Source organism: Tursiops truncatus, chromosome 2, assembly GCF_011762595.2.
Source record: "Tursiops truncatus isolate mTurTru1 chromosome 2, mTurTru1.mat.Y, whole genome shotgun sequence".
NCBI lineage: Eukaryota > Metazoa > Chordata > Mammalia > Artiodactyla > Delphinidae > Tursiops > Tursiops truncatus.
The window spans coordinates 2,702,430-2,726,472 of record NC_047035.1 but is presented as its reverse complement, the minus strand read 5'-3'; the positions used below and the strand labels follow the sequence as shown (position 1 = coordinate 2,726,472).

The 24,043-nt window shown below is 53.9% G+C and overlaps 1 protein-coding gene across 4 annotated transcripts in view; it reads right to left on the bottom strand.

Moving 5' to 3' along the window:
* CDC42BPB (CDC42 binding protein kinase beta) overlaps window positions 1-24,043 on the bottom strand; it is a 121,824-nt gene that overhangs the window by 8,128 nt on the left and 89,653 nt on the right. For 3 of the 4 annotated variants that reach the window (XM_073800009.1, XM_073800008.1, XM_033850579.2), the window contains 21 exons: window positions 23,128-23,238; window positions 21,614-21,858; window positions 21,404-21,509; window positions 20,906-21,030; window positions 20,345-20,450; window positions 17,685-17,833; window positions 17,275-17,369; window positions 15,345-15,424; window positions 11,670-11,759; window positions 11,284-11,361; window positions 9,580-9,685; window positions 8,786-8,922; window positions 8,014-8,153; window positions 6,737-6,818; window positions 5,329-5,545; window positions 5,139-5,201; window positions 3,540-4,136; window positions 634-731; window positions 460-544; window positions 222-339; window positions 24-141 (listed from right to left, as the gene is read on the bottom strand). In XM_073800009.1, coding sequence (XP_073656110.1) covers window positions 24-141; window positions 222-339; window positions 460-544; window positions 634-731; window positions 3,540-4,136; window positions 5,139-5,201; window positions 5,329-5,545; window positions 6,737-6,818; window positions 8,014-8,153; window positions 8,786-8,922; window positions 9,580-9,685; window positions 11,284-11,361; window positions 11,670-11,759; window positions 15,345-15,424; window positions 17,275-17,369; window positions 17,685-17,833; window positions 20,345-20,450; window positions 20,906-21,030; window positions 21,404-21,509; window positions 21,614-21,858; window positions 23,128-23,238 — 2,946 coding nt within the window. Of the gene's footprint in view, window positions 1-23; window positions 142-221; window positions 340-459; window positions 545-633; window positions 732-3,539; window positions 4,137-5,138; window positions 5,202-5,328; window positions 5,546-6,736; window positions 6,819-8,013; window positions 8,154-8,785; window positions 8,923-9,579; window positions 9,686-11,283; window positions 11,362-11,669; window positions 11,760-15,344; window positions 15,425-17,274; window positions 17,370-17,684; window positions 17,834-20,344; window positions 20,451-20,905; window positions 21,031-21,403; window positions 21,510-21,613; window positions 21,859-23,127; window positions 23,239-24,043 lie in introns of those variants that run through there. The other variant, XR_012329820.1, reaches the window with a different exon arrangement.

Genomic DNA, 24,043 nt, shown 5'->3' with positions numbered 1-24,043 from the left:
GGGGACAGCACCCGCGGGCTCACCAGAGGCAGGTCCATGAGCACCTGCATCCCGTCGCCTGGGCCCATGTGGGCCACGTGGTTGAAGTTGGTGGGGTTGGAGATCATCTTGGATCTCAGCTCCGGGTCTCTGAGCATCTCTCTGGGGAAAGGAAACACCGTGAGGTTCAGGAAGGCGTCGGGGTCCTCTGGGCCCAGCGCAGCCCCCAGCCAGGCTCCTACCGCCGCTGCTGCAGCCTCTCCTCCTCCGGCACCTTGAAGACAAACCGCCTTTTGCTTCTGGTCCGCAGCATCTGCTTCCTGCTGTTGTCAGAGGTGTCGGGCACGTTGAGAGCCGCTCCTGCAGGACAAGGAAAGGCCGCTGTGGCTCCGTGGGGCCGGGGGGAGGGCCACGGGGCCACTGACTCCCAGGCAGGCCCCCTCCAGCCCCCGTCGTCTGCTCCCCCCGAGAAGGGCTCACCTGAGAACTTGCTCTTGAAGTAGATCAGGCGGGGAGGCTCGCAGTTGAGGAGGTTGAGGCTGCCCTCCAAGTTCAGTGGCCGGATCTGCGTTGGAAACCAGAGAGGGAGGCTGGCTGCTGGGGGGGGGGCGGGGGGGGCGGCCGGGGGAGGGGCCGGGCACCGCTGGGCCTTACCCTGCGCAGGCCGATGGTCTGGACCCACTCCATGGTGCGTACGTCAAAGACGTCCACGCCGTACTCACTGTAGACCGTGACGTGTGCGGGGCTGCAACCTGGCGCACACGGAGCAGAGTGGTGAGCCCGGGCCCGCCCCCCCCCCAGTGCTGGGGGCTGCCCGCCCAGCGTGGGGTGCAACGGCCCAGGCCGCAGGGGCCCTGCCCCTCACTCTAGAGGGAACCTTCACTTGAAGGTTCAGACAAACACAACAGACGGCTGAACGCTTTACCTCCACTCCTGAAACTAAACAGCATTTCAGTACCGTCGCCATAGGTGCCGAAGGTGACCTGTTTAAACACCTGGCTTCCCCTTTAGCTTTCTTATACAACTACTGCAGAACCCTGTCACTTCAGGCTCGAAACATCTGAAATCCAGGCAGGGGCCTAATGTCTTGTTTCTTAAGGCAAATCCCTTCTTTCAGAGATGCCAAAGGTCAGATTTCTGGGTAAACACTTAAATCTCCACCCAGAGACGGCTGCTGGGCTTTGGGCAGGGGTGCTGGCTCACTCTGGGGCTGCTTTCAGGCCGCCCTCCTGGAATCGGGTCTGAACACACATGTGGTAAAACGACAGTTATTCTCCTGCAATGAGCTGGGGAGCTGGTGCTGTCTCTCCCCTTCCCCGCTAAGGGATGGGACATCCTCAGGTCGTGACGGAAAACCCTCCCAGCGAACCAGACGTGTGAGACCGAGGACTGGTGGCCCTGTGGCACCCGAAGTTTAAGGGGCCTTTCCCACGTTTAGGACAGCGGTAAAAAATATCTGAACTATCTGAGAGAAAGCAGCGGTGGGGGCTGCATCCCGCCATCCTGCCAGGGGAGGCGCAAGGCTGGGGTCCCAGCATGCTGTCATCACACAGCCTCGCCCGGGCGGGCACGCAGAGCTGGCAGGTGGCTCTGGCTCAGCCCTGGTTCCTGGTCCTTCTACCTTCCAGGGTTAATCTTCCTCACGTTACGCTTAACTGAAGGTAAATTTCTAAAAAGCTTCTGCTATGCTGCTATTACAGATTCCATATGGGCTCTCTGATCACACCTGTTCTTTTGAACACAAAAAAGAAAATACAACAGGGTTTAGGAAACAGACAAAAGATGCTGGAACCAGTCACCAAACTGTCCCAGAAGTGACATCTCAGACAAACCATGAGGCCTTCTGAGTGCCACACGCGAAAAAGATGGTCAGAGAAACCAGAGGGCCCTGAAGCGACTCAGAGGACCTTCCCCCACATGGGGGCTTCTGGGGCAGCTCTTCTTACTTGTGAGCATGTGGGGCTTCATCTGCAGGGAGCCAGGAGAGATCTGTGCGTACGACTTACTGATAAAGTGATAAACTGAGATGTCCAGTCTAAAGAAAAATTTGAACTAAAAAGTTAAATCAGTGGCGAGAACATGGACCGTGGAGTCTGACAGTCCAAGTGTGAAGCCAGACTCTGCTGTGCAGTTTGTGCAGGTCACCTCACCACGTGGCCCTCAGGGGCCTCCTCGGTAGGCTGGGACCGATTAGCGCCCCGCAGCCCCGCCCCCCGGGGAACAGGAGAAGGGGCAGAACACACGCATGCTCGGACGGGGCTTGGGACAAGCAGGCCACACTTCTAGCTCTCCAGCCTCAAAGTCACTGAATTACTTTTGGCAGCTCTAAAACTGACTTGGCATCTGTACTGTGCATGGAGGTGAGACGAGAGCACAAAGGTGGAGAAAGAGCTGGAATCAGGGGAGAACGCAGGAACCTCGGGCGTCCCCGCCAGGTCACTCACGGTCAAGATTACAGAACACGGCACTCAGTGACCTGCATCCTGTCAGACGTTACCGGGTGGTCTTGAGGCCATTCCTGCACTGGCCGCCCACGAAGACGAGCGGGTGTGGCAGGGAGAGACCAGGAGAAGCGCCAGGGCCAGGCCTCGGCCCTTCCTGCTGGCTCTGGCTGCCCGCACCGCACCCCAGGCCCTGGCCAAGGGCTAACAAGGCCGGGACACGTCCAGCGAGCCTCCGCCGGCTGAAGGCCGGCAGCTCCCCTCACGGGCCTGGCTCCTGGTCCCAGCGCCTTGGCTGTTCTGCCAGCTTGGGGAAGCCAGCAACGAGGCAGCCGCAAGACTGTTCCTTTAGGTAATGAAGGAAAAACCGAACTCCCACGTCCCATCCCCACGACCCCAGCCCCCAACAGCTGGAAATCAACGTGTGCCCTGCGGCTGCCTACTCACTCCTCGTCCCTCTGCCTTCCGGCCTCATGATGCAGCCCACCTGCTATACTCTATATCGAGCGGCTAGAATGGGAGGTTTAGGGTCTTTAAAAAGTGCTCAGACAGCAGGCCCAGCAGGAAGCGCCCCCTGTGGAGTGCAGACTCCAGGGCCTCGTGCCCAGCGCTGGCATCCACGCAGAAGGACACGTAACTGAGCCGATGAAGCAACAACTGTTCTCCAGAACGGCTCCTACCCCTCGGAACAATATTTGTCCCGAGAGGAACTCTGACCTGGACATCAGAACTGAGTATTTTCTGGTCACTGGAAACCTTTAGCTTGTTTTCATCACCGTGTAAGTTTATACATCATCACGAAGAACATCTTTTAAAACGTAAAACAGCTCAGGTCCTGTCTTCCCTTGGCCTGGGCTTCCCCCAGGGAGGCCAGCCGTCTCCGTCGGGCTCCTGGGCTGAGGGGCCCCCGCAGTGCCCGCGGGATAGGAGGGCAAGCCCACTCCAACGGGCCCGGGGTGTGGCAGTGGGACCACCCTGCCCCCGCAGCAAGCCGCGGGGCCCGCCTCTCGCGACCACTCAGCTAAGGGAGCTAGAGGACAAACCAAAGCAAATAGGACACATGCTGACCGGTGGTGCGACAGCGGCAACGGGGTAGGGCAACAGAAAACATATACATACTACAGGCAACGGGCGCCGCAGGCCACATGAGCTCCTGCGTGCGTGACCTCCGGCCTTGCGGGTCCACGTACAGTCCCATGTGGCTGAAGCAAAGCAGGTACTCCTCACTTTTGAGCTCCACAGCACAAAGGGCATCAAAAGACTGTTGTGAGAGGAACGTAAGCGAGGGGTCATTGGGATTTACCAGGTTTAGAGCCTGCCCATCTCCCTGGGTGCTCAACAGAGAGAACCCGGAAGGGTAGCCAACACAGAGCTTGTCCTTGACCACGGCCATCCACTGTGCATTGCCAGGGGCCGCAAGCTCGCTGAGCCTCCTGTGGAAAGGCTTAGTTCTCTGCAGCTCATAGCAGAGCACCAGCCGCTTCACCGCCACGAACAGGCAGGTGGGGCCGCTCTTCTTCAGCGTCCCGGTCGCTATGAGCTGGCAGCCTTTCGTCTCCGGAAGCTTGACGTCCACGCTGCTCTCCACGCCGTCGAAGGAGGACCATGGACACAGGTGGACGTGGTGGTTCCGGCCGCAGAGGAGGATGGCGACTCTCTCTTTGGGGGCAAGCTCGATCTGGTACACTTTCTTGTAGTCGGCCACACGGACGATCACTGCAGGATGGGGGCCAGAGCGTGAGGCCAGGGGCCTCTGCTCGCGCCCCACCCGGAGCGCCCCCTCCTCGTCATCTCACATACACGCCTGGCACCAGGGCCCTGGCTGGGAGGTGCCAAGGGCAGTGAGGCCCTGCGTGGGTGGATCTGGACGGCCTTCCGGCTCATCCCTGAAGCCAGGAACCACGTTGGGAAACAAAAAAACCTCACTGGATCCTTGGATAAACTCGCTGAAGGCTCCCACCTGCTCACTGGGCCCCCAGACCAACCCAGGACCCTCGATACCCTAACTGGGGCAGGGCCTCCACTTGGGCTCTGAGCGAGAGCCGGGGGTCTGGACCCCGAGGGACAACAGCCTGTGGCAGCAGCCACCATCCCAAGGCCACACGTGTTCACCCTTCTTCCACTGTGCCTGTGTCGGGACCCCAGGCCCATCGGGAAGGCACCACCACCACCTCGGGGCAACTCCCTATTCCTTGGGGGAGGCGCCCAGAGCTGGGCCCAGGGCGGTGAAGCGGGGAGACATGTGGGTACTTTTGCTTTTTCTTCTGGGAAGAATGAAAGGTCAAAATTTGAAGCAAAGGAAGGCGAGTTTTGGTAAGGCCTCAGTGCACCCAGGAATTAAGGAAGCATTTCTCCTCCTGGGAAGCTCTCCCTGCCCCGACTCCCTGCTCGGTCCTCTCCCTGAAGGGCCTAACATACACGGCAGTCAGCTCACCACCCGCCCTCGAGGCTGGTCTCTGCATTTCACTGGACCCACCGGGTGGGCCCTGCCCACAGCCTTCAGGGCTGGGGGACACGAGGCAGACAGTCACTGAGCATCTGTCTTATTTGTGGCGCATTCCTCTCCTCAGCCGCTGGCCTTTCCCTTCCTCTATAAAGCTCTCTGACACGGCGACTTACTGCTCTCACCCAGGGGATCTGTCTTAACCCTACACGCTGCCACCACTGACCCCACGCGCGTGGCGCTAAGCAGGCGGCCTGAGCGTCCGGCTCACTCACCGTCCCGGGTCACCTCTATGACGTAGAGCCCTTCCTCGAGACCGACGGCGATCCTGTCCCCGTCTGCGAACAACGTAAAGCGGTCAGTACCGGCGCGCGGGCCGTCTGCTTCCAAAGCGGCAGAGAAACTACCAGTTCAAATGGGCCACACCGCTGAGCCCACAGGCAGCCGGGACGCGGAGAAACGCACCCAGGATGGCGGCCGTGAGGACAGCCTTGATGAGGGGCAGCGAGCTGTCGTAGGCCTCCTGCGGGACGTGCACCACCAGGTTCCTCAGGCGGTTCTTGTGGAGGATGGCCTGCAGGCCTTCCAGGATCCCCACCCACTTCCTCTTTTCGTTCTCATTTTCCGTCAGAATGAGCAGCGAGCTGGTCTTAGAAGGTGTACCTAAGAGAGAGGCCGTCACCTTCACGACGGAAAACAAAACAGAGAAGAGCCGTAAGACAACCGGACACACCGAACCGACGCCACGCGGCCTGCAGGGGTGAGGGCGGGGGCTGCTGCCCGGAGAGCTCGCCTCTGCGGGCCGCCAGGGTCCTGGTCCAGCCACCCGCAGGCCGCGACAGCCTGGCTCTCACACAGCGCCCGCAGCCCGGCCTCGCCAGAGCTCAGGTGACTCGGCTCTGGCCAGAAGTGCGGTTCACTGTTCACTCGAAAGCTGCCTTCTTGAATGCTCTGATCACAACTGAGAAACACTCTCAGAACACGTCGAGGGACAACAGGATTTCAAACAAACGACTTCCCTGTGGGCGCTCCCCAAACACTTACCGGGACACGGGACAACCTTAGTTGCTATAAATCATCCTTTGGGCACACAATGACGGGAATTTTCTGTATTGTATACAGAGACGGTTTCTGAAGAGATGTGATTTCACAGAAAGTGATCCATACACTTGGTTTTGTGGCCAAATTTCTCTGCACTTATAAAAATTCCCAGTGGAGGGGGAGGGGGTCCCCCATCTTTTAGAAGCTTCCTGATGCCACAGCATCTAACACTAGCTCAGCAGGGGACACTCCGACTCAGCCAGCAAGACCGCTGATAAGCAACGTCTACTAATTTCTCCCCGGCTTTGCTCCAGTTAATGGCCAGCAAGTCCTCAGGAGGGAGGCTGAATGGTCCATTTCATCTGTAGCCAACCGTGTGTCGGCCTCCAGCATCTAGCGCACTGGACTGGAGCAGCCGGGACACAGACCGAGGAGGGAGGACGGAGCGGGAGGGCCTGACCCTGGGGAGACAGGGCTCTGCTGTGTGCAGAGCAGGTCCGTTACCCAGTACGGGGAGGGGGACGGGCGACACGGGACACATCGACAGGTGTGAAGGATCTGGAGAAACGGGAGGTCCGCTCTGGATGTGCGCGAGCCCCTTGCTACAAGACAAGGAAATGCTCACAACACTCCTTTCACTTTAACCACATGGATTTTTTCTTTTTTTTTTTTTTGGCCGCACCACGTGGCATTCGGGATCTTAGTTCCCCAACCACGGATTGAACCCGTGCCCCCTGCAGGGGAACTGCGGAGTCTTAACCACTAGGGAAGTCCCCCTACGGACTTTTTATCATTAATGAAACGTCTCTAAAAAATCGGAAAGAAAACATACCCTGAATATACACGGAATATCTCGGCGTGAAGCGTGTATGACGTCTGAAGCCAGGACTGAGCTCACAGAGAACTCTTCATCTCTGGTAAGAAATAACACATTCAGAATATCAGAAAAGAGGCACGCACACAGGACTCTGTCCTCCACCCTTTAGGAACGGTATGAAAAAGGATACTTTCTAGAATACAAGGGAGGCTCCTCGCCTCCACCAGGATAAGAAAACGCTTATAATGACAAAGGCAACAAACAAAAGACAAGAATCTTGCATGCGTTTCAATGATTACGGATGACTGAGAATAAAACCACCTTCCTGAGTCACACTGTTCTATACTGTGCCAGACTGTTCCACAGGTACAAACATACCACCTCTTTGCTTTGGCCTGTACCTGGCTATAAACGGGAATAAAATGTGCTGAGATAACCACGGAATCACCTCCAGTTCGCTCTAAACCCTGGGCTACGGGCAGCGTTTCATCTCGGGACACCTGCGAGCGGTCTCGTCACTGCTGGGCCAGGGGCACACCTGTGTGCAGCGAGGGGTGAGCAGGGTCGCCCGGGGCCGCTCCCACATTGCAGGTGCCCAGCTGCTCACCCCTGCCCGTGGGCCCCCCGAAGACCGATGCTGGAGAACGAAGCTCCAGGCCAGGCCCTAGCCCCGGACACGTGCCATGCTGTGTGGCACTGGGGGTGGGTGACAGAGGGACGGGCACTCCACCTTGTGAGGAGAGGACGTGGCAGCAGCGACAGTAGCTCCGCTCGCCAGGCTCTGAGCTAAGCACACCCTGTCTATTCACTTGCTTAATTAATCTTCCCAACAACCCTAGTACCTCACGACGTTGCTATTATGTCCATTTCAGAGTTAACCACAGAGAAGGTGGGGAGGGAAGGGTGCTGTGCCTTTTTGTATGTGGATGGCAGGAAGGCATCTGACTAGAGATGGAAGCCCTAAGAGACGGTGCCACTCAGCAAACGCTGTGGCCACACGAAGACAAGGGCTCACGAGGACAGAGCACAGACCACCTCAGGCTGTCAGTGTGTCTCGGGGATCTTTTCTACTTGTTCTTGGGTACGTATTAGATGCCTATTTGGCAAATCTTTCAGGGCAAAAACATTCACAGCAGGAAAGTTTCTAGCAGGCACCTGTTTTTGGAGCTGCCCAATAACTAAGGGCGTGAAGGTAGAAATGGGGTTAAAGGCTACCAGGCAACAAACTCTCATTCTCAGACATGTAAGTCAAGTAAACCTCCTAGAACGAGGATCGACTACACCACACTGACCTGAGGTCTAGGACTTGGCTGGCCACGACGCCAGGCTGGGTGGACTTGCCCTCGGGCAGATCGTACAGAAAGAGCTTGCAGTCACAGACCACTGCGTAGGCCCGCTGCCACCCCTTCTTCACCCCGGTCGGCTTGGGGACCTGCAGATCAAAGTAACCATGTTCCTCTGGGCCGGACAACGGCAAGTGGAGGCGGCTGCTGTGCAGTGGTCGCTCCTAGCTGCTGCACGGCCAGTCCAGGCTGGGCCCAGGATGACTCGGGCAGTGCTGGGGAGGGGCTCTGCCCATGACAGAAGGTGGCGCAGGGGACAGTGCAGACAGCTCAACGAATGGGTGTGCTCACAGCAGACAGGGAGCAGCGTGGAATGCCCACAGCAGACGGGGAGCAGCGTGGAATGCCCACAGCAGACGGGGAGCAGCGTGGAATGCCCACAGCAGACGGGGAGCAGCGTGGAATGCCCACAGCAGATGGGGAGCAGCGTGGAATGCCGGGCCGGGCACAGCGCCTTCAAATGGCACTTGGCTTTGAAACCTTAAGTGCATCAGCCCAGGACGTGGGGAAGAGAGGCCCCAGCTGATGCTGAGTGTGTTTCTGGGGCGGGGGGTCCCTCAGGACCCCAGGAGGGGAGGGCTCCCAGGACCAGAGGGCTCCCAGGACCGGCATGTGGGTCGCTTCATGCAGCAAAGGGACCAATTTCCAGGGTAGCTGGGCAAGGCCGTGGGTCACCAGGCTGGGTCGCCTGCCTGGGCAGGCAGCGGGGGGAACGTCCTACCTTTACGTAGCCCTTGTAGGCTGTTCCTATGCCTCTCTGTACGTCCACACCAAGAGGCCGCTTGGACTGCTCGGGGGGTATGGGGCACACCTGGGGAGCGCTGTCCTTGCAAGACACGTGACAGGCAAATGAGCACACTGCGAAAGCACAGAACACACTGTCACGCCTGCGCCCCACAGCAGCAGTCGCCTCAGGCGTGCGTGGCGCCCCAGGAAGGAGACGGCTTTAGCGCAGTTCCTACAACGCTCAGGTGCGCTGGCGTCGGGCAACGCTTCCACACGCTCACGAGCACCCGCTGGGGGGCTGGCGCCTGTGCTCGGGGGCTCCGGCCCCAGGCTCATCACAGTTCTCACCGCGGGACCTCGGCTGGCCTCGCATGCCCGCCCAGCCCCAGCGCAGGGTAAGACCACAACACAGAGGCCTAAAATGCTAACAATGACAAACTAGCAGAAAAGAGACCAGACAGTGGTGCGTATCTCTAAATGACTTGATAGTGGAAGATCGTAAAGTTCTTCTTACTCTCTGCTTTTCCTCATCCTGCAGGAGAACGGATGTGGACGGGACGTGGATGTTACCTTTTGTAACAAACAAGGACCAACAGACACCCTGGTAACCCCAGAGCAGCGCGCTGTCCACTGCAGCATGATCTCAACTCAGAGACCTTCACCGAGCACTTGTAAAGCCAGAGAAGGAGCATGTGCCCTGGGCCCCTCACGGCTAGGCTGCCCTTGGCCTTGCTGGCCTTCACCGTGACTCCCACGCCCGGCCCCTCTTGGCTCGCAGGCCGCACTCACCCTCACAGGCGTAGCCCTGGCGGATCAGCCCCACCATCAGGGAGGTGCAGTGGCTGCACTGCGTGGGGCTAGAGAAGGACTTGATGCTGAACTGGTGCGCTTTCGGCTGCAGGAAGAAAGTCAAGGTGGTGAGACACGGGCGGTGGGGACCGGGGACATGTCTGCTTGTAACCAAGCGTTCCAACAACTGCAGCGCACCCTGGAAAAGCTGAGCCACACGCTTTCACCACGACGTGCGCGGCTCCCGGCGTGACCCCACGCATGGAGCCTGAGCCAGAAAATGAGTCCACACGTGCAGCCTTCAGTGAGGACCCTCGCCGCCCACACCAGCGACGCTGGCCGGGCTGGGGCGCCGTGGTGACTCGAGCCCCTTGCCTGCCAGAGGCTCTGGGGCTGGCCTGGGCCGTGTTTTGGAGTGGGCTGCCACCCACAGCAGCTTGTTTCTCCCGGCAAGAGTCTGGAAAGACCCAATGCTCCTTGTCGGGAGAACAGACACAGGACGCCACCGACAACGGAATGAGAAGCCCAGCCAGCGTCCATGAAGCTTAACACGGCAAATGAAAGGATTCATTTCAGGGGCACGTGAAGATGTGGAACCATTTGTAGGAAGCAAGGGAGTGACCAACACAAAATCCAGAGAGCAGTCTGATCCCTGAGTCCACGAGAATCGCAGTCCAAAAGCCAAGCCGTTAGCTGGTCTCAAACAAAATCAAGCCCCCATCTCTAGCTGGCATGGCTGTCTGTGACTGAAGCCTTAAAAAAGACCATGTCTACGTTAAAGAAAAAAGAACATCTAGTACGTAAGGCCAGACACCTGCTAAGCTTGAAACCAGGGCCCTGTCACACCTCGAAGCCATGACCTACGCTGAACCCGGGCGTACTGACGGCACAGCTCTCCAAGATACGTTTACGAACAAGACAAGTTAGGAAGCTGCACACTGAGCAGAATTCCATTCACGCGGAGGAAGCAGTGCCTCCCATAAACCACGTGGACCTCTGAGGCCCAAAGTGCAGCCAGACAAATGGGAACGAATGTGGGGAAGGGACTTAACAGACACCGAGCGCAGAGTGGTTACCAGTGGACTAGGAAATGCGGTCTGGGGAGTGAAGACAGAGGGCCGGGGAGGTTAAACTCTGAAATCAGCTAATTAAAATGCACTCATGTCTCATTGGTTTAATCAAGAAAACACAGGGGGCTTCCTTGGTGGCGCAGTGGTTAAGAGTCCGCCTGCCAATGCAGGGGACACGGGTTCAAGCCCTGGTCCGGGAAGATCCCACATGCCGCGGAGCAACTAAGCCCATGCGCCACAACTACTGAGTCTGTGCTCTAGAGCCTGCGCGCCACAACTACTGAGCCCGCGTGTCACAACTACTGAAGCCCGTGCACGTAGAGCCCGTGCTCTGCAACGAGAAGCCACCACAATGAGAAGGCCGCACACTGCAAGGAAGAGTAGCCCCTGCTCGCTGCAACTAGAGAAAGCCCGCACGCAGCAATGAAGACCCAACGCAGCCAAAAATAAACTAATTAATTAAATATATTTTTTTAAAAAAGTATAGAAAACACAGGGTCCTGATGCTTTCTGGATTACACACTACTCAGAACAAAACATTACTGTGTACGTGAAAATACTAAGTCCGTCTTATTTACACAAAAGTTGTCTAAATCTGAGAAGGCCCCCCGGGGAAGAGCAAGGTCCCTCCTACCTTTGGTCCCGCCAGAGCGAGGGTCTGTGTGGTGGGCAGCGGCACGGTGGGTGGCCTCTGAGGGGCCCGAGCCACGTCCTGGGGGACAAGCGGGGACAAGCGGGGACAGGTGAGCACTGTCCTAGCTCAGCACGCCTCTTACACAGCAGAACTGATTAATAATGAACAGTCCTGCATTTTAATTTACTAGATTGTTGAGACACCTGTCAAAGCAGCCCTCATCTGGCTGATGCTCTGACAGTAATTCTCAAACACAAGCCGGGCTTGGAGTGGCAAGCTGTGAGGCATCAGGGCAGCTTCTGTTCGAGGGCCCGTGAGGCGCGTGGATGTGGGGGCAGGGGGCAGACCGCAGGGCTCTCGGGGCGTCGACAGGGCAATACTCTCACCTCCTGCTGTTCTGTGGTTGCGGCCACAGGGACTGGTGGGGACGCCTCTGGCTTTGGAGCTTGTGCTTCTTGCTCACTAGTTGAGCTGGTCTGTGAAAACAAAGGCAGAGAAATACTGTGGGAATAAAAGAGCTTACTCTGCAGAATTTAGACTCTAACTACATGTTCTTTATTTAAAAAGTGAATTTCCTTGGGGACCTAAGGTCCCAGCACTGGTCCTTAGTCCTGGGACGTCCCGCCACGGACCCCACCTCACTCACAGCTGCCCTACCTTCTCCGAGGCCTCTGCCCCCGGCGTTCTAAGGCTGGGGTGGCGACCGCGTGGGAGGGTGGACTCTGACAAGTCACAACAATCGCCAAAGGTCTCACGCTCCAACTGCAGCCCGGACCCCCCCATCCTCCGGCCCAGCCATTTAAGGGCAGGAACAGGAGCTGCCAACCCTCTGAGGTCAGTCAGCAGTGATTTTACTGTGCACCCAGGAGCCCTGAGATCAAGCAGCCACGTGCTCCATAACCCCAACTCGGGGATCGAGAAAACGTACTAACGTCAAGAAAGGTCTATGGGGCTTCCCTGGCAGTGCAGTGGTGGAGAGTCCGCCTGCCGATGCAGGGGACACGGGCTCGTGCCCCGGTCCGGGAGGATCCCACATGCCGCGGAGCGGCTGGGCCCGTGAGCCGTGGCCGCTGAGCCTGCGCGTCCGGAGCCTGTGCTCCGCAACGGGAGAGGCCACAGCAGTGAGAGGCCCGCGTACTGCAAAAAACAAAACAAAACAAAACAAAAAAGTCTATGGACCTGTGATCAGAAGTAGGAATTTCCCTGGAAGCTTTATGACACAGGGAAGTCATGTTCTGTTCTGATAACTCAAGATTCCCAATTTACTCCCACACTTTGAAGCTCAAGCTGCATTCTAAATCCACCTGAAAATGACTTCACATCCATGAGTGTTCCTGATTCTAACGTTTCCTCACCACCAGCAATTACGACTTACACAGATGCACATACACGGTTTACAAAGCTTCATACATGTGACACAGAAGTGGCTGGGTAGGTGCCTACGAGAGCAGTTTACAGCTTGCATTCCGAATCGAAATCCCATTGAACCAAATCAGAGAAGCACTTTCCTGTGGCTGGAATTAATCAGGCTGCTGTCTGGGGAGCCAAATTCAGATGGGAAGGCAGCACATACACAACAACACACACACAGCTGTGTGCTCCAACACCGGAACTCGTAAGCGACTCACAAGGGAAAGGCCAGATCAATTAGCTACAAATGTAAGCAAGTTTCTCCCATATGTAAGGCGCGTTACATGAGTTACAGTTCCATCTTTAGATAAATGAAGGGCAAAAGAACATTAAGTAATTTAATTTTAGCCGTGTAGCAGCCCCACTAGTTTCATTTCGTTGGTTAATTAACAAAAGGATGCAAACGAAGGAGGAGGAGAGATGCACATCCAATGCCGCTCTGCTGACGTGAGTGAGGGCGCAGGGAGCCGGCGTGGGCAGCGGCCTCCTTCTTCCCAAGAGGCTGGCAGAGAGGAGGAGACAGAGCCCTCGGGTGCGACAGACAGGAGGCACAAAACCATCATTCCCGCCCAATAAAAACTTGCGTGAAAATGTACTGATTCACTCATTGTGGCAAACATTCCTAGCATAAACAGCAAGCTTAATACGGGGAAAGCAGAGGAGAAGCTTCAATCAGACATTTCTCACGTCTGGAAACCCTCCTAGCACACTCAAGACTCTGACCAAGGATTGTTTTCTTTCCATCAGTAAGTGTCCTTCCTACTTAAATCACAGGGTAGTGAGGGACTAAAGCATGAAAATGGCAGGGGTGCTGGCTGCACAGGATGAGGTTCAGAGGTCAGAACCCCTGCCGCCACGCTGAAACCGCTCCGCTGGCCGCCCACGGAGATGCAAGGTCTGAGCCAGAAACCACCTGCCGCCTCACGGATCGCTATGCTGTCCACTAGTTTTACAGAAAAGCCACTGCTGTCCGCACCTCCCCCCATTAACAACCCCAGTCTTTGCTTCTCGGGAGTCTGTATCTGCCCCGACGACGGTGTCTGGCTGTGCAGGGCCAGGAGGAGGCACCAGGCTGAGCAGCGGCAGGTTCTGCACGTACCGCGGTTGTAAACGGTTGCATGTATTTGCCTCTTAAAAACTGAGGACTTCAGGGAAAAGGCAGCATCACAAATTTGATTTAAAAAACCCTCTTGACAGGTGAATGTAAACAGGTGTGTGCCCAGAATGGTGGGGGCAACACAGATCCGCCTGGATTTCCTAACGACTGATCTAGGCAAGGATCACGGTCGTCCGCTAACCCACGGGGACCGCTGATTGCTCCCAGGGCCCTTCCCGGGGTGGGGTCTCGTCTGACAGACACCACCTCCACCTAAGGGTCAAGAAGCTTAGCGTCCCCGGTGCTGAGCAAACTGGCCTCCACTCACGGGGAGAACACACCATCTCCCAAGCAGAGTTCACATCAAGATGTTCAACCCACATCTAATCGAGAGGAAGAGTGGAGGCCTTCTACAAGAGAACTGGTTGGCACACTACAAGAACATCAATGTTATAAAACACAAAGTGGGGGGTGGGGGGGACAGGGGCACAGCTCCAGATTAGAGGAGACCAAAGAGACACGAGCTCTGGCTCCTGAGCTGGAGGGAAGGCAGCTGTGCGCTGCGGCATCAGTGCAAACCATCCCCGCGTGGTGACGGCACTGTGGATACGCAGGGGAACGTCTTCAACTCAGGAAAGAAACGCTGCAGTACTGAGTGTATTAGGGGTCATGATGCCTGCAACCCACACTCAAATAGCTCAGGGGAAAAAGGTCCATGTGCATGTGGGGAGAGAGAGAGAGAGAGAGAGCAAGTGCAGCAACATGCCAGGTGAGAGATACATATGTTCACTGTACTATTCTTTCAACTTTCCTGCAGGTTTAAAATTTTCTAATAAAAAGTTAGAAAACAAAAGCAATGGCAAACACATCAGAAGTCCCATTAATGAGATTTCCTTTCACTAGCTTTCCGTTGCGGCTTGCTTTACGGGGCTGCTGGGAAGGGCCTATCCCTGCAGTTTTGCAGAGACCGTCCTGCCTCCACAGAGTGATGTGAAGAATGCGCAGCTGAAGAGGAGGGAAGCGGGATCCACTCAGACCAGCAGCCACTCCCGAAGCTGGAGGGGCTGCTCTGGGTTCCTCCTGTCCGGGGCGGGTCTCCCTGAGCAGAGGCGATGAACTCCAGCACCAGGACCGCAACAGGGGCCCGGGCCGGACTATTCTTGCAAGCCACCCACCTCCGCCCCGGCGAGGCTGCACCGTACTGAAACGGGAACATGACCGGCTCATTCTTCACCGTGAGAACTTGTGGTTTAAAAACTGCCTGAAATATTCAGCACACAGGCAGAGGCCGGTGTGGACTTCCTCCCGGAAGATGCCAAGAACTCTCTTACCCTCCACCTAACTTGAGGGGCCTCTCTGTGAACGCCTCAAACACCCTAACTGCTTCCAACTGTACACGTTTAGCCCCTGGTCAATTGCAGGATCGGCACAGCTGAGCTAAACCGCCCGGGGCCAATGTACTGTTGGTTTGCGGCCCTGCAGGTAGTCAAATCACAGTAACTGATTTCTAACTCTTCATCAATTCATCTGTCACTGTAAAAAAACAATTACTTACTCTAAACGTCAGATCGTGCGCAAGAGGTGCAGTGTTGAAGTACTCAAAAATGGAATCCTGAAAATCTGGAAGCTTGAGTCCTGTGAGAACAAAACGAGGCCAGTCAAGGTAAAAAACTTAAGATGCAAAGACCCAGTGTCACCGAGATATCAATTCTGTCAGTTAATGATAAATCTGAGAGAGTAACCGAGGAAAACTATCCGGAAATCTCTAAAAATGGGGGGTGGGGAGGAGACCTACCAGATGCTAAAGCAGATTCACTGAAGCGTCTCTAACTAGAATCGGGGGGCATCGCCCATGGACAATGAGCAGGGGAGAAAATCCAGGAAGAGCCCCCGCGCCCACGGTAATGAAATCTCAGCTATGGTAAGACCCACATCTGAAATCAGTAGCGAGGGGAACTTTTTAATAACTGGTACTGGACAACTAACTAGCCACAGGAAAAAGATAAAACGGGGTCCGCCCCTCAAACTGTACATCATAGTAAATTCCAGATAAGTCAGTAATCTAAATGTTAAAAGTGAGACTATGCAAGCATCAAAGGAAGACATGGGCGAATTACTTGAGCAACTGGGGACATGGGGGTATTGCCCTGTAACTCAAAAAAGGGAAAAAACTGATAAATTTGACACACAAAAGTTAAAAAACAATAAAAATACCTTACGCTTGGCAAAACAAAAATAACAACAGCAAAAAACCATGATAAACAAGGACAAACTAGGAAAAATATTTGCAACTTCTGTCAAACAGAAGGTTCTAGTCCTCAATATATAGAAAGCTTCTAAGAAAAAGCCACAACCTGAATTATAAAAAATGGGCAGAAAACACAGATACATACATAAGTCACCAGAATAAGAAATACAAACAGCCCTCAAACACATGGAAAGGTGTGCAGTCTGGCTCATAATAAGAAAAAATGCAAACGCGGTGCTACTTCTCACCCCTTCAGAGTAAGATCACACTTTGTAGGCGAGGCCCTGGGGCAGGAACGCTCGCCTGCACTGTGGCGGAGACACAAATGCACAAGCGTCGGAGCAGAATCCAGCACAGCTGAGGCTAAGTGTATGCGTGCTTAACCTCTGACTGGCAATCCCACTTCTGGAAACCTAGCCCCAAAATGCACGGACAGAAACAGAAAACGCTAATATGCACACGGCTACTCACCGCAGCACTCTGTGATAGCAAGAGACCAGAATAGCCCAACACCCAGCAGGGTGCTGTGCTGTGCTGGGCGAAGGGTCCGGGACCAGCTGAGGGCTGTGGCCTCGCCTGAGCACAGAACAGAGCAGGGCAGGCCTTTGTGAAGTCATGGGGGACACAACTGTCTAATTATACAGCTACAGGTATTTGCTTTATATTTTCAAGGTGAAACAAAGGAAGAATAAACCAAAAACTGTGGCTACCTTTGGAGAAGGCATCTCTGAACAAACTCTACTTCAGAATTTGGACTTTGGAATTATGCTAAGTGCTTTCTTTATGTAACTAAAAACTATTAAACCTAAAAGAAATGAAATGTAAAATAAAACCATTTCATTAAAAAAGGTTTGTATTTAAATCATTCAGGGGCTTCCCTGGGCGGCGCAATGGTTAAGAATCCACCTGCCAATGCAGGGAACACAGGTTCGAGCCCTGGTCCAGGAAGATCCCACATGCCGTGGAGCAACTAAGCCCGTGCGCCACAACTACTGAGCCTGCGCTCTAGAGCCCATGAGCCACAACTACTGAAGCCCACGTGCTGCAAGCCACAACTACTGAAGCCCATTGTGCTCTGCAACAATGAGAAGCCACCGGGATGAGAAGCCCACACACTGCAATGAAGAGTAGCCCCCACTCTCAGCAACTAGAGAAAAGCCTGTGCGCAGCAACGAAGACCCAATGCAGCCAAAAATAAATTAAAAAAAAAAATTCAGACGCGTTGATTCTAATTTACCAGTATCTGCTCTAAACTTTTCTTCCATCTTCTTCTTCAAAATTTCCATTTCTTCTAATAATTCTCTATTCTTGGCTTCGGAATCCTTTAGTTTGCTAAAATAAAAAATAAACAGCTCTAAGTGCCCAGAGCCCATGTCATCTCTGTGCTGGCTCAGAGAGTGTCAAGATGTTGGGGGGTGGGGGGAGGGTGTCTAACCCAGGTGCCTGGGAAAGCGGCAGGGCAGGCACGACAAGTACCCCTGCTCATACACTTCAAAACTGCAGACCCTCATGCTCTCATTTTCCCTTGAAACACTAATAAGCACAGCCCCCGGGCGGTGAAGCGCTCCCACATACCCGCGCACCTATAGGTCCGACTGAGCACCGACTAAGTGCCCGCCCCCGGGTGGCCCAAGGCCCCGCAGGCACCTTTCAAAGGAGAGATTCATGTCCTTGACCTTCCTCAGCTCCTCCTGGACGAGCTGTTTGGCCCGGATCTCCGCCTCTAGAGCTGACTGCAGTTCCAGGCGTGCAGACATGTCCAGCTTCTGACTACGGCGAACTTTCCAAAGGGGATCCTGTAGAGATCAGTTCAAATATTAAAAATACATTCTTAAGCTATTTACTTGTTTAACAAAATTAATGCTAACAAATAAGTAATTCATCTTCTTTTAATCTTAAGCTTTTATTATATTTAAGTATCAACTCTCAGATGTTAAAGTCCATGGGATCCAATTTTAGTTTTGTGACTTTTTTCTTAGAGGTCTTCTAGAGAATAAAATTGACGGGTTTTTTTTCTCTAAGAATAAAACTGACCCTGCAGTGTGATTTCTACAGGGCTCCGCTACACTCTTCTACAAATTTAAGTTACATTCTAGGATCACAGTTACCTTATTTTTCCTACGTCTTGAAACGTTGTGCTATTTCATCATCTTAGTAACTATGTCATTACTCATCAATTATTCCCACCTATGATAAAACACTAAAATAATAACAGAAAGGAAGAATGCTGTAATGACCTAGAAGGTTGAAGCCATAGTGAAATAAACCAGCTTGAGGACAGCATTCTTCCATTTTCTTACTGAGCTGCCTCATGTATCTCACCGACTTTCAAGAGCATAAGAGAAATCTGAAGAGATTATCTTGCAGACTTTTTCTTAAGGCTTTCACTGAATACGGTTAAGAATTCTTCATTTTTCCTCCGTAACAAGAAAGGAGAAAACGGAGTGAGAGAGATGGCTCACAAGCAGAAGAGTGTACGGAGGAGCGGGCAGGGCTCCATCTAGCGGTGACAGCGGGACCGATAAGCTGAGAGAAGGCTCAGGGGACCACATCCTAGGGGAACTTTCTCAAGAATGGATAAGTGAACAGACAACACATTTCTAAGGACAATACACTTCTAAGGACATTCTCATCCAGTTAGTCCTTCAACACGAAGAACTACCCACACTGTATTTTGCAACAAGAATCTCAACGGGGGCTTCCCTGGTGGCGCAGCGGTTAAGAATCCGCCTGCCAACGCAGGGGACACGGGTTCAATCCCTGGTCCGGGAAGATTCCCACATGCCGTGGAGCAACTAAGCCCGTGTGCCACAACTACTGAGCCTGTGCTCTAGAGCCTGCGAGCCACAACTACTGGAGCCCACATGCCAAAACTACTGAATCCTGTGTGCCTAGAGCCCATGCTCTGCCACAAGAGAAGCCACCACACCACAACGAAGAGTAGCCTCCGCTCGCCCCAACTAGAGAAAGCCCGCGCATAGCAACGAAGACCCAACGCAGACAAAAATTAATAAATAAATTTAAAAAAAAACTCAACAATCCCATTTTGCTAAAAGGACATATTCTTTCATCTTTTATGAGGTTTGTGCACAAACTTTATTTAATGCAGTTTATAAATGCCAGTGTACTTGTAAACATGACTGGAAGAAAAGAGAAAAACAGAAACAAAAAAATTTACTGCTCATTCTAATTGGTGTTTGTAAATGTAAAAATGAAAATGTTCTCCAATCATGGAGCGAAGAACACAGCGGTAGTTTTTCTTTCAATAAAATTATGAGCTGTCCATGTTTTCAAAAGTATTGTGTTCTGGACATTCCTGGTGGCACAGTGGTTAAGAATCCACCTGCCGATGCAGGGGACACAGGTTCGAGCCCTGGTCCGGGAAGATCCCACATGCCGTGGAGCAACTAAGCCCGTGCGTCACAACTACTGAGCCTGCGCTCTAGAGCCACAACTACTGAAGCCCGCACGCCTAGAGCCCATGCTCCACAACAAGAGAAGCCCGCGCACCACAACCAAGAGTAGCCCCTGCTCACCTCAACTAGAGAAAGGCCGCACGCAGCAACGAAGACCCAACACAGCCAAAAATAAATAAATAAATAAAAACAAAATAAAAAATGTATTGTGTTTTGGTGACAGAAGCGCAAGAAGAGTGAGAGGTCAAGGATGAGCTGGAACCTATCAGAGACGGACTCCTGAGGTTCAGCGTCTACAAGCCGCACGTGCTCCAGGCCCTGTGGGACGGGGGCCAGCAGTTCAGTCCACCCAAAAGTACTGGCCCCCCAACCTTGGTAAACATACCTTCAAACCAGGAAAACATGGAATAAAACTGTGCGTTCACTAAGTTTAATTCTAGCCAGAATCCTAATGAAGTTTTGTTCCTCTTCACCTTTATTCTGACTTTGTGAATTATTCACAAAGTAACTCACACATGTGTATTTTAACAAGGGTAAATGGTGGAGGAGAGAAGGGGGCGCGAGCTGCTGCACGGGGACCAGCACCACCAGCCCAGCGCTCAGAGTCACACAGGCTGCTGGACAGACGGACAGACCTACACACTAATAAAGCAAACCTCCTCGACGGCAGAATCCCATCCTGCTAAGTTAAGACTGCACCACAGAGCCTGCTACTCAACAGTGATTTGCTAAATGAATGAATGGTATCAAAGTAATCTGTGATCTCCTGACGCCCGACAAGATGCCAGCCACACAGAAGCCTCCCACGTCACTGAATTACCTGCACGTTCACATTTGGAGCCACCTATGATCCCCCAGCAACAGAAGTGCGCATTTCAGACCCAGACCTACCAGTGTCCTTGACCCCAGGCTGGAGCTCCTCAGCGCCTCGAGTTCTTCGGTCATCTTCGAAGCCAAGGCCTGAAGATAGCCCCGGGCATCCTTCTCGTCGCTGACCCTGGAGGGGAACAGCCATCCCGTGAGCCAGAGGTGCCCACCACCCCTCCTCAGGACACGGCGGCCCAATGCCATGTCACCCTCCAACACCCGTGACGAGCCCACACCCTGTTAGGGGAGGCCAGTCCCAGCTCGCTCTCTGGGGCTCCTGGGCCTTCGTGCAGCCGTGCTTCCCAGAAGCTCTGCCTCCGTTTCAGCCAGGACATGCGGGGCGGGGACCAGCGTGACCCACACCCTCGGGGACTTGGTGGTGCTGTTTCTCCACCTTCAGTCCAATATCATGATCACGGGACAGAACTGCTGCCCCCAGACGGTACCGATTTGGGGGAAACAGGCGAGATCTGTAGGGTTAGACCTCAGAGACACAGTGTGAGGTGTGAAGGAGGAGGTGGCAGCTGGGGAAACCACGATGGGGGCGCCAGCTGGGCCGCACCGCGGGGCTCGCCGTGCACGTACCACTGAATGATTTCCGCGATCTGGGCTTCCCAGTGGGCAACCGACTCCTTCTTGGCTGCCAGATCCTGCAGGTCATCCTCCAGCTGTCTGTTCTGAGCTGTGAGTTTATCCACAAAGGAACAAAGCTGAAATTAAACAATTGTAACACACAACTCATTACTGGGCATCCTCAGCATTATGAAAACTACAAGTCCTTTTGAATTTTGCAAGTTTTCTTTAATCGTTATGAGAGTTTCCCAAACGAAGTTTCCAATGTGGACTTTCTGATCATATCAAACTTAAGTCACGTTTCAATACGAATCTTAACATCAAAGTGATTAGAGCTACTGGTTTCAGGTAATTAGCAGCTTGTAACCAAATGAAAACATCCCACTTAAAAGATCAAACATACTATTACTTCACTTAAAAATTAAAATACTTAAAACACCAAACTTCTAAGACTCAAGAACGAAAAAATTACAGCATCCACAAAGTGACGGTTCAGATCCTTTAAATCACCTTTTCGTTTTCTGCAGTTAATTTCTTGTTTTCCTCAAGCAGCATCGCCCTTTCTCGTTCGTACTTGTCTTTGACTGTGCCCACGGCCTCCTCCATCTCACTGTGCCTGAGAAGGCAGGAGAGATTTTAGGGGTTCCTGACTTTGCCAACGCTCCTCCCCGGGCCCGGCGCAGCCCGAGGCCTCTGCGCCGCGGGGCTGTGCGGACTCACCGCTCACGTTTGGACTTCTCTAACTTGTCCTTCAGCACCAGGACCTCCTTCTGCAGGGCCAGCTGCTGGCTTTCAGAGTCGTGCACCTCTTTCTTCACATTCTTCACCTCCAGCACGTGGGAGGCCTCGCGTCTCACCAATTCCTCTTCATAAAACAGGACTTTCTTCTCAAGCTCAGATTTTATCTTGGAAATCTCCTGCTGATGTTCTAAGGCGGCACCTGGCCCACGGCCTCCTTGCTTCATCTGAAGATAAAGGTTGGAATAAATTACAAATCTCTGCGCCCTCCTCGAGGCTCAGGCATCACCCCGACCACGGCAGACACTTGCAAGCGCTTCTTCCTCTGCCCTGCCAACAGACACCGGTCCTTCTAACAGCTGCAGGGCAGGCTTTGGTGGGGGCGGGGGTGTGTGTGTGTGTCTGCCCTGGGAGGGGTAAGCCCAGATCTGCCTGAGACCCAGAGGCTCCGTCTCACACTCTGATACGAATGGTTCTCAAGGTCTCCTCACGCTGTCCGTTCATTCACGCAACGATATTCTCTGGAGGGCTGACCGTGTGCCAGGCACCCTCCTGCTAACAGGGTCACACGGGGTGGTGACGTGGGAAGTGAGCCATCAGGCTAGGAAGGTCTTCATCACGGGGGAGGCAGGGGCTCAGCCAGGGCAGAGGCACTGAGTGAGGGGAGTGGGGGGACAAGCTGCAAGTGTCTGAAGAACAGGAGGAATCGGGGGGCACGAGGGAGGAGGTCAGGGTTATTCGAGCGCTGCGGGAAGCCATCAGAGGGCATTAACGACGTGACGAGCTTTGACTTTGGTGTAACGAGCTGCTGTGTGGAGAGCAGACTGCAGAGGGCACAGAAAGGGACGGGGAGACGCAGTCACAGGCCGCCGAGTCCGGGCAAAAGGTGTTGCCCGTGGAAGCAAATACGACGGGGAGAAGCTGACACCTCGGGGATGTGTACTGGGGGGACGGGCCAGGTGTGAGGGCGAGAGAAGACCCATCGTCTGCATTTCACAGAGGAAACCCAGGCTCAGAAAGTGGAGTCCCGGATCTGAAGTCTCGCCAAGCCCATGAGGAGCCACTACAGCCCTCCCCCGCTCCCCCGCCCCTCCCCAGCCACCCCACTGCCCTCTGGCCCTGGACGAGGGCCCCAGGCCATCAGCCCGGCTCTTCCACTGCCAGCAGCAGGACATGGGCTGTAAGCTTTTACAGAAACTGACTCCACCGAATTTAGAAACCCAGACACAGAGAAAGCATGAGGCGTCAGTTTGCTAGGGCTGGCTCTAGACTGCCGGAAACATTTACACAAGGAAAGAAACGAAGGAACCCGGTTTTTAAAGGTGAGAAGCTCCCATAAGCTTTACATCGCGTTCCCGGCCCCCCGCCGCCCCCGCCCCACGCCAGGTCTTGTTGGAGCCCTGACAAGCGCATCGTTTAAGGTGACTCCCGCCCGGCAGCCGCTAAGGATAAGAGTCTGCTCTCTCAGTAAGAATAAAGACCTAACCGAGCACTACCTTGAGGGCTTCAAGCTCACTTTCTATTTGCTTGGAGAAGTTCTCGCTGTGCTCACGCAGCTTGCGCTCCTTGGAGGCCTCGGCCACGGCGTCCTCAAGCTGAGCTTCCAGCTAAGGAAGGAGAACAGCACTTTTTATCAACACAAACCAGCTGCACTGCGGCAGCTAGACCTTTACCCAGAAGGAAGTCTAAGCGAACGAAACCTTGTAACTCTTCGCTCTTCATCAGATTTTGATCATAAAGTAAAGGCTGAGAAATACACTTCAGGACTTAACTGGAATGGCTGGTTAGTAATAAAACAAGTTTAAATTCTAATTTAAATTGATACTTTGAAACTATATTTCAAGAAAAGATACCAGTTTGTGAAAACAAATACTCCAATACCTGTAGGATACAGGTTCGGGGTTTTTTGTTTGTTTGTTTGTTTTTTAATTTTACTTATTTATTTTTGGCTGTGTTGGGTCTTCGTTGCTGCCCGCGGGCTTTCTTTAGTTGTGGTGAGCAGGGGCTACTCTTTGTTGCAGTGCGTGGGCTTCTCATTGCGGTGGCTTCTGTTGTTGTGGAACACAGGCTCTAGGCGTGCGGGCTTCAGTAGTTGTGGCTTGCGGGCTCAGCAGTTGCGGCTCGCGGACTCCAGAGCGCAGGCTCAGTAGTTGTGGCGCACGGGCTTATTTGCACCGCGGCATGTGGGATCTTCCCAGGCCAGGGCTTGAACCTGTGTCCCCTGCATTGGCAGGCGGATTCTTAACCACTGCGCCACCAGGGAAGTCCCAGATTCATTTTTTTTTAATGGAAGACTTGAAACATACACAAAAGTAGATAGAGTGGTATAATGAAGCCCATGTGCCATGACTCGACATCAAGAGGTAGCACCCTGGGCCTGCTTCAGCTGCATGGCTACTCCCCAATCATTTT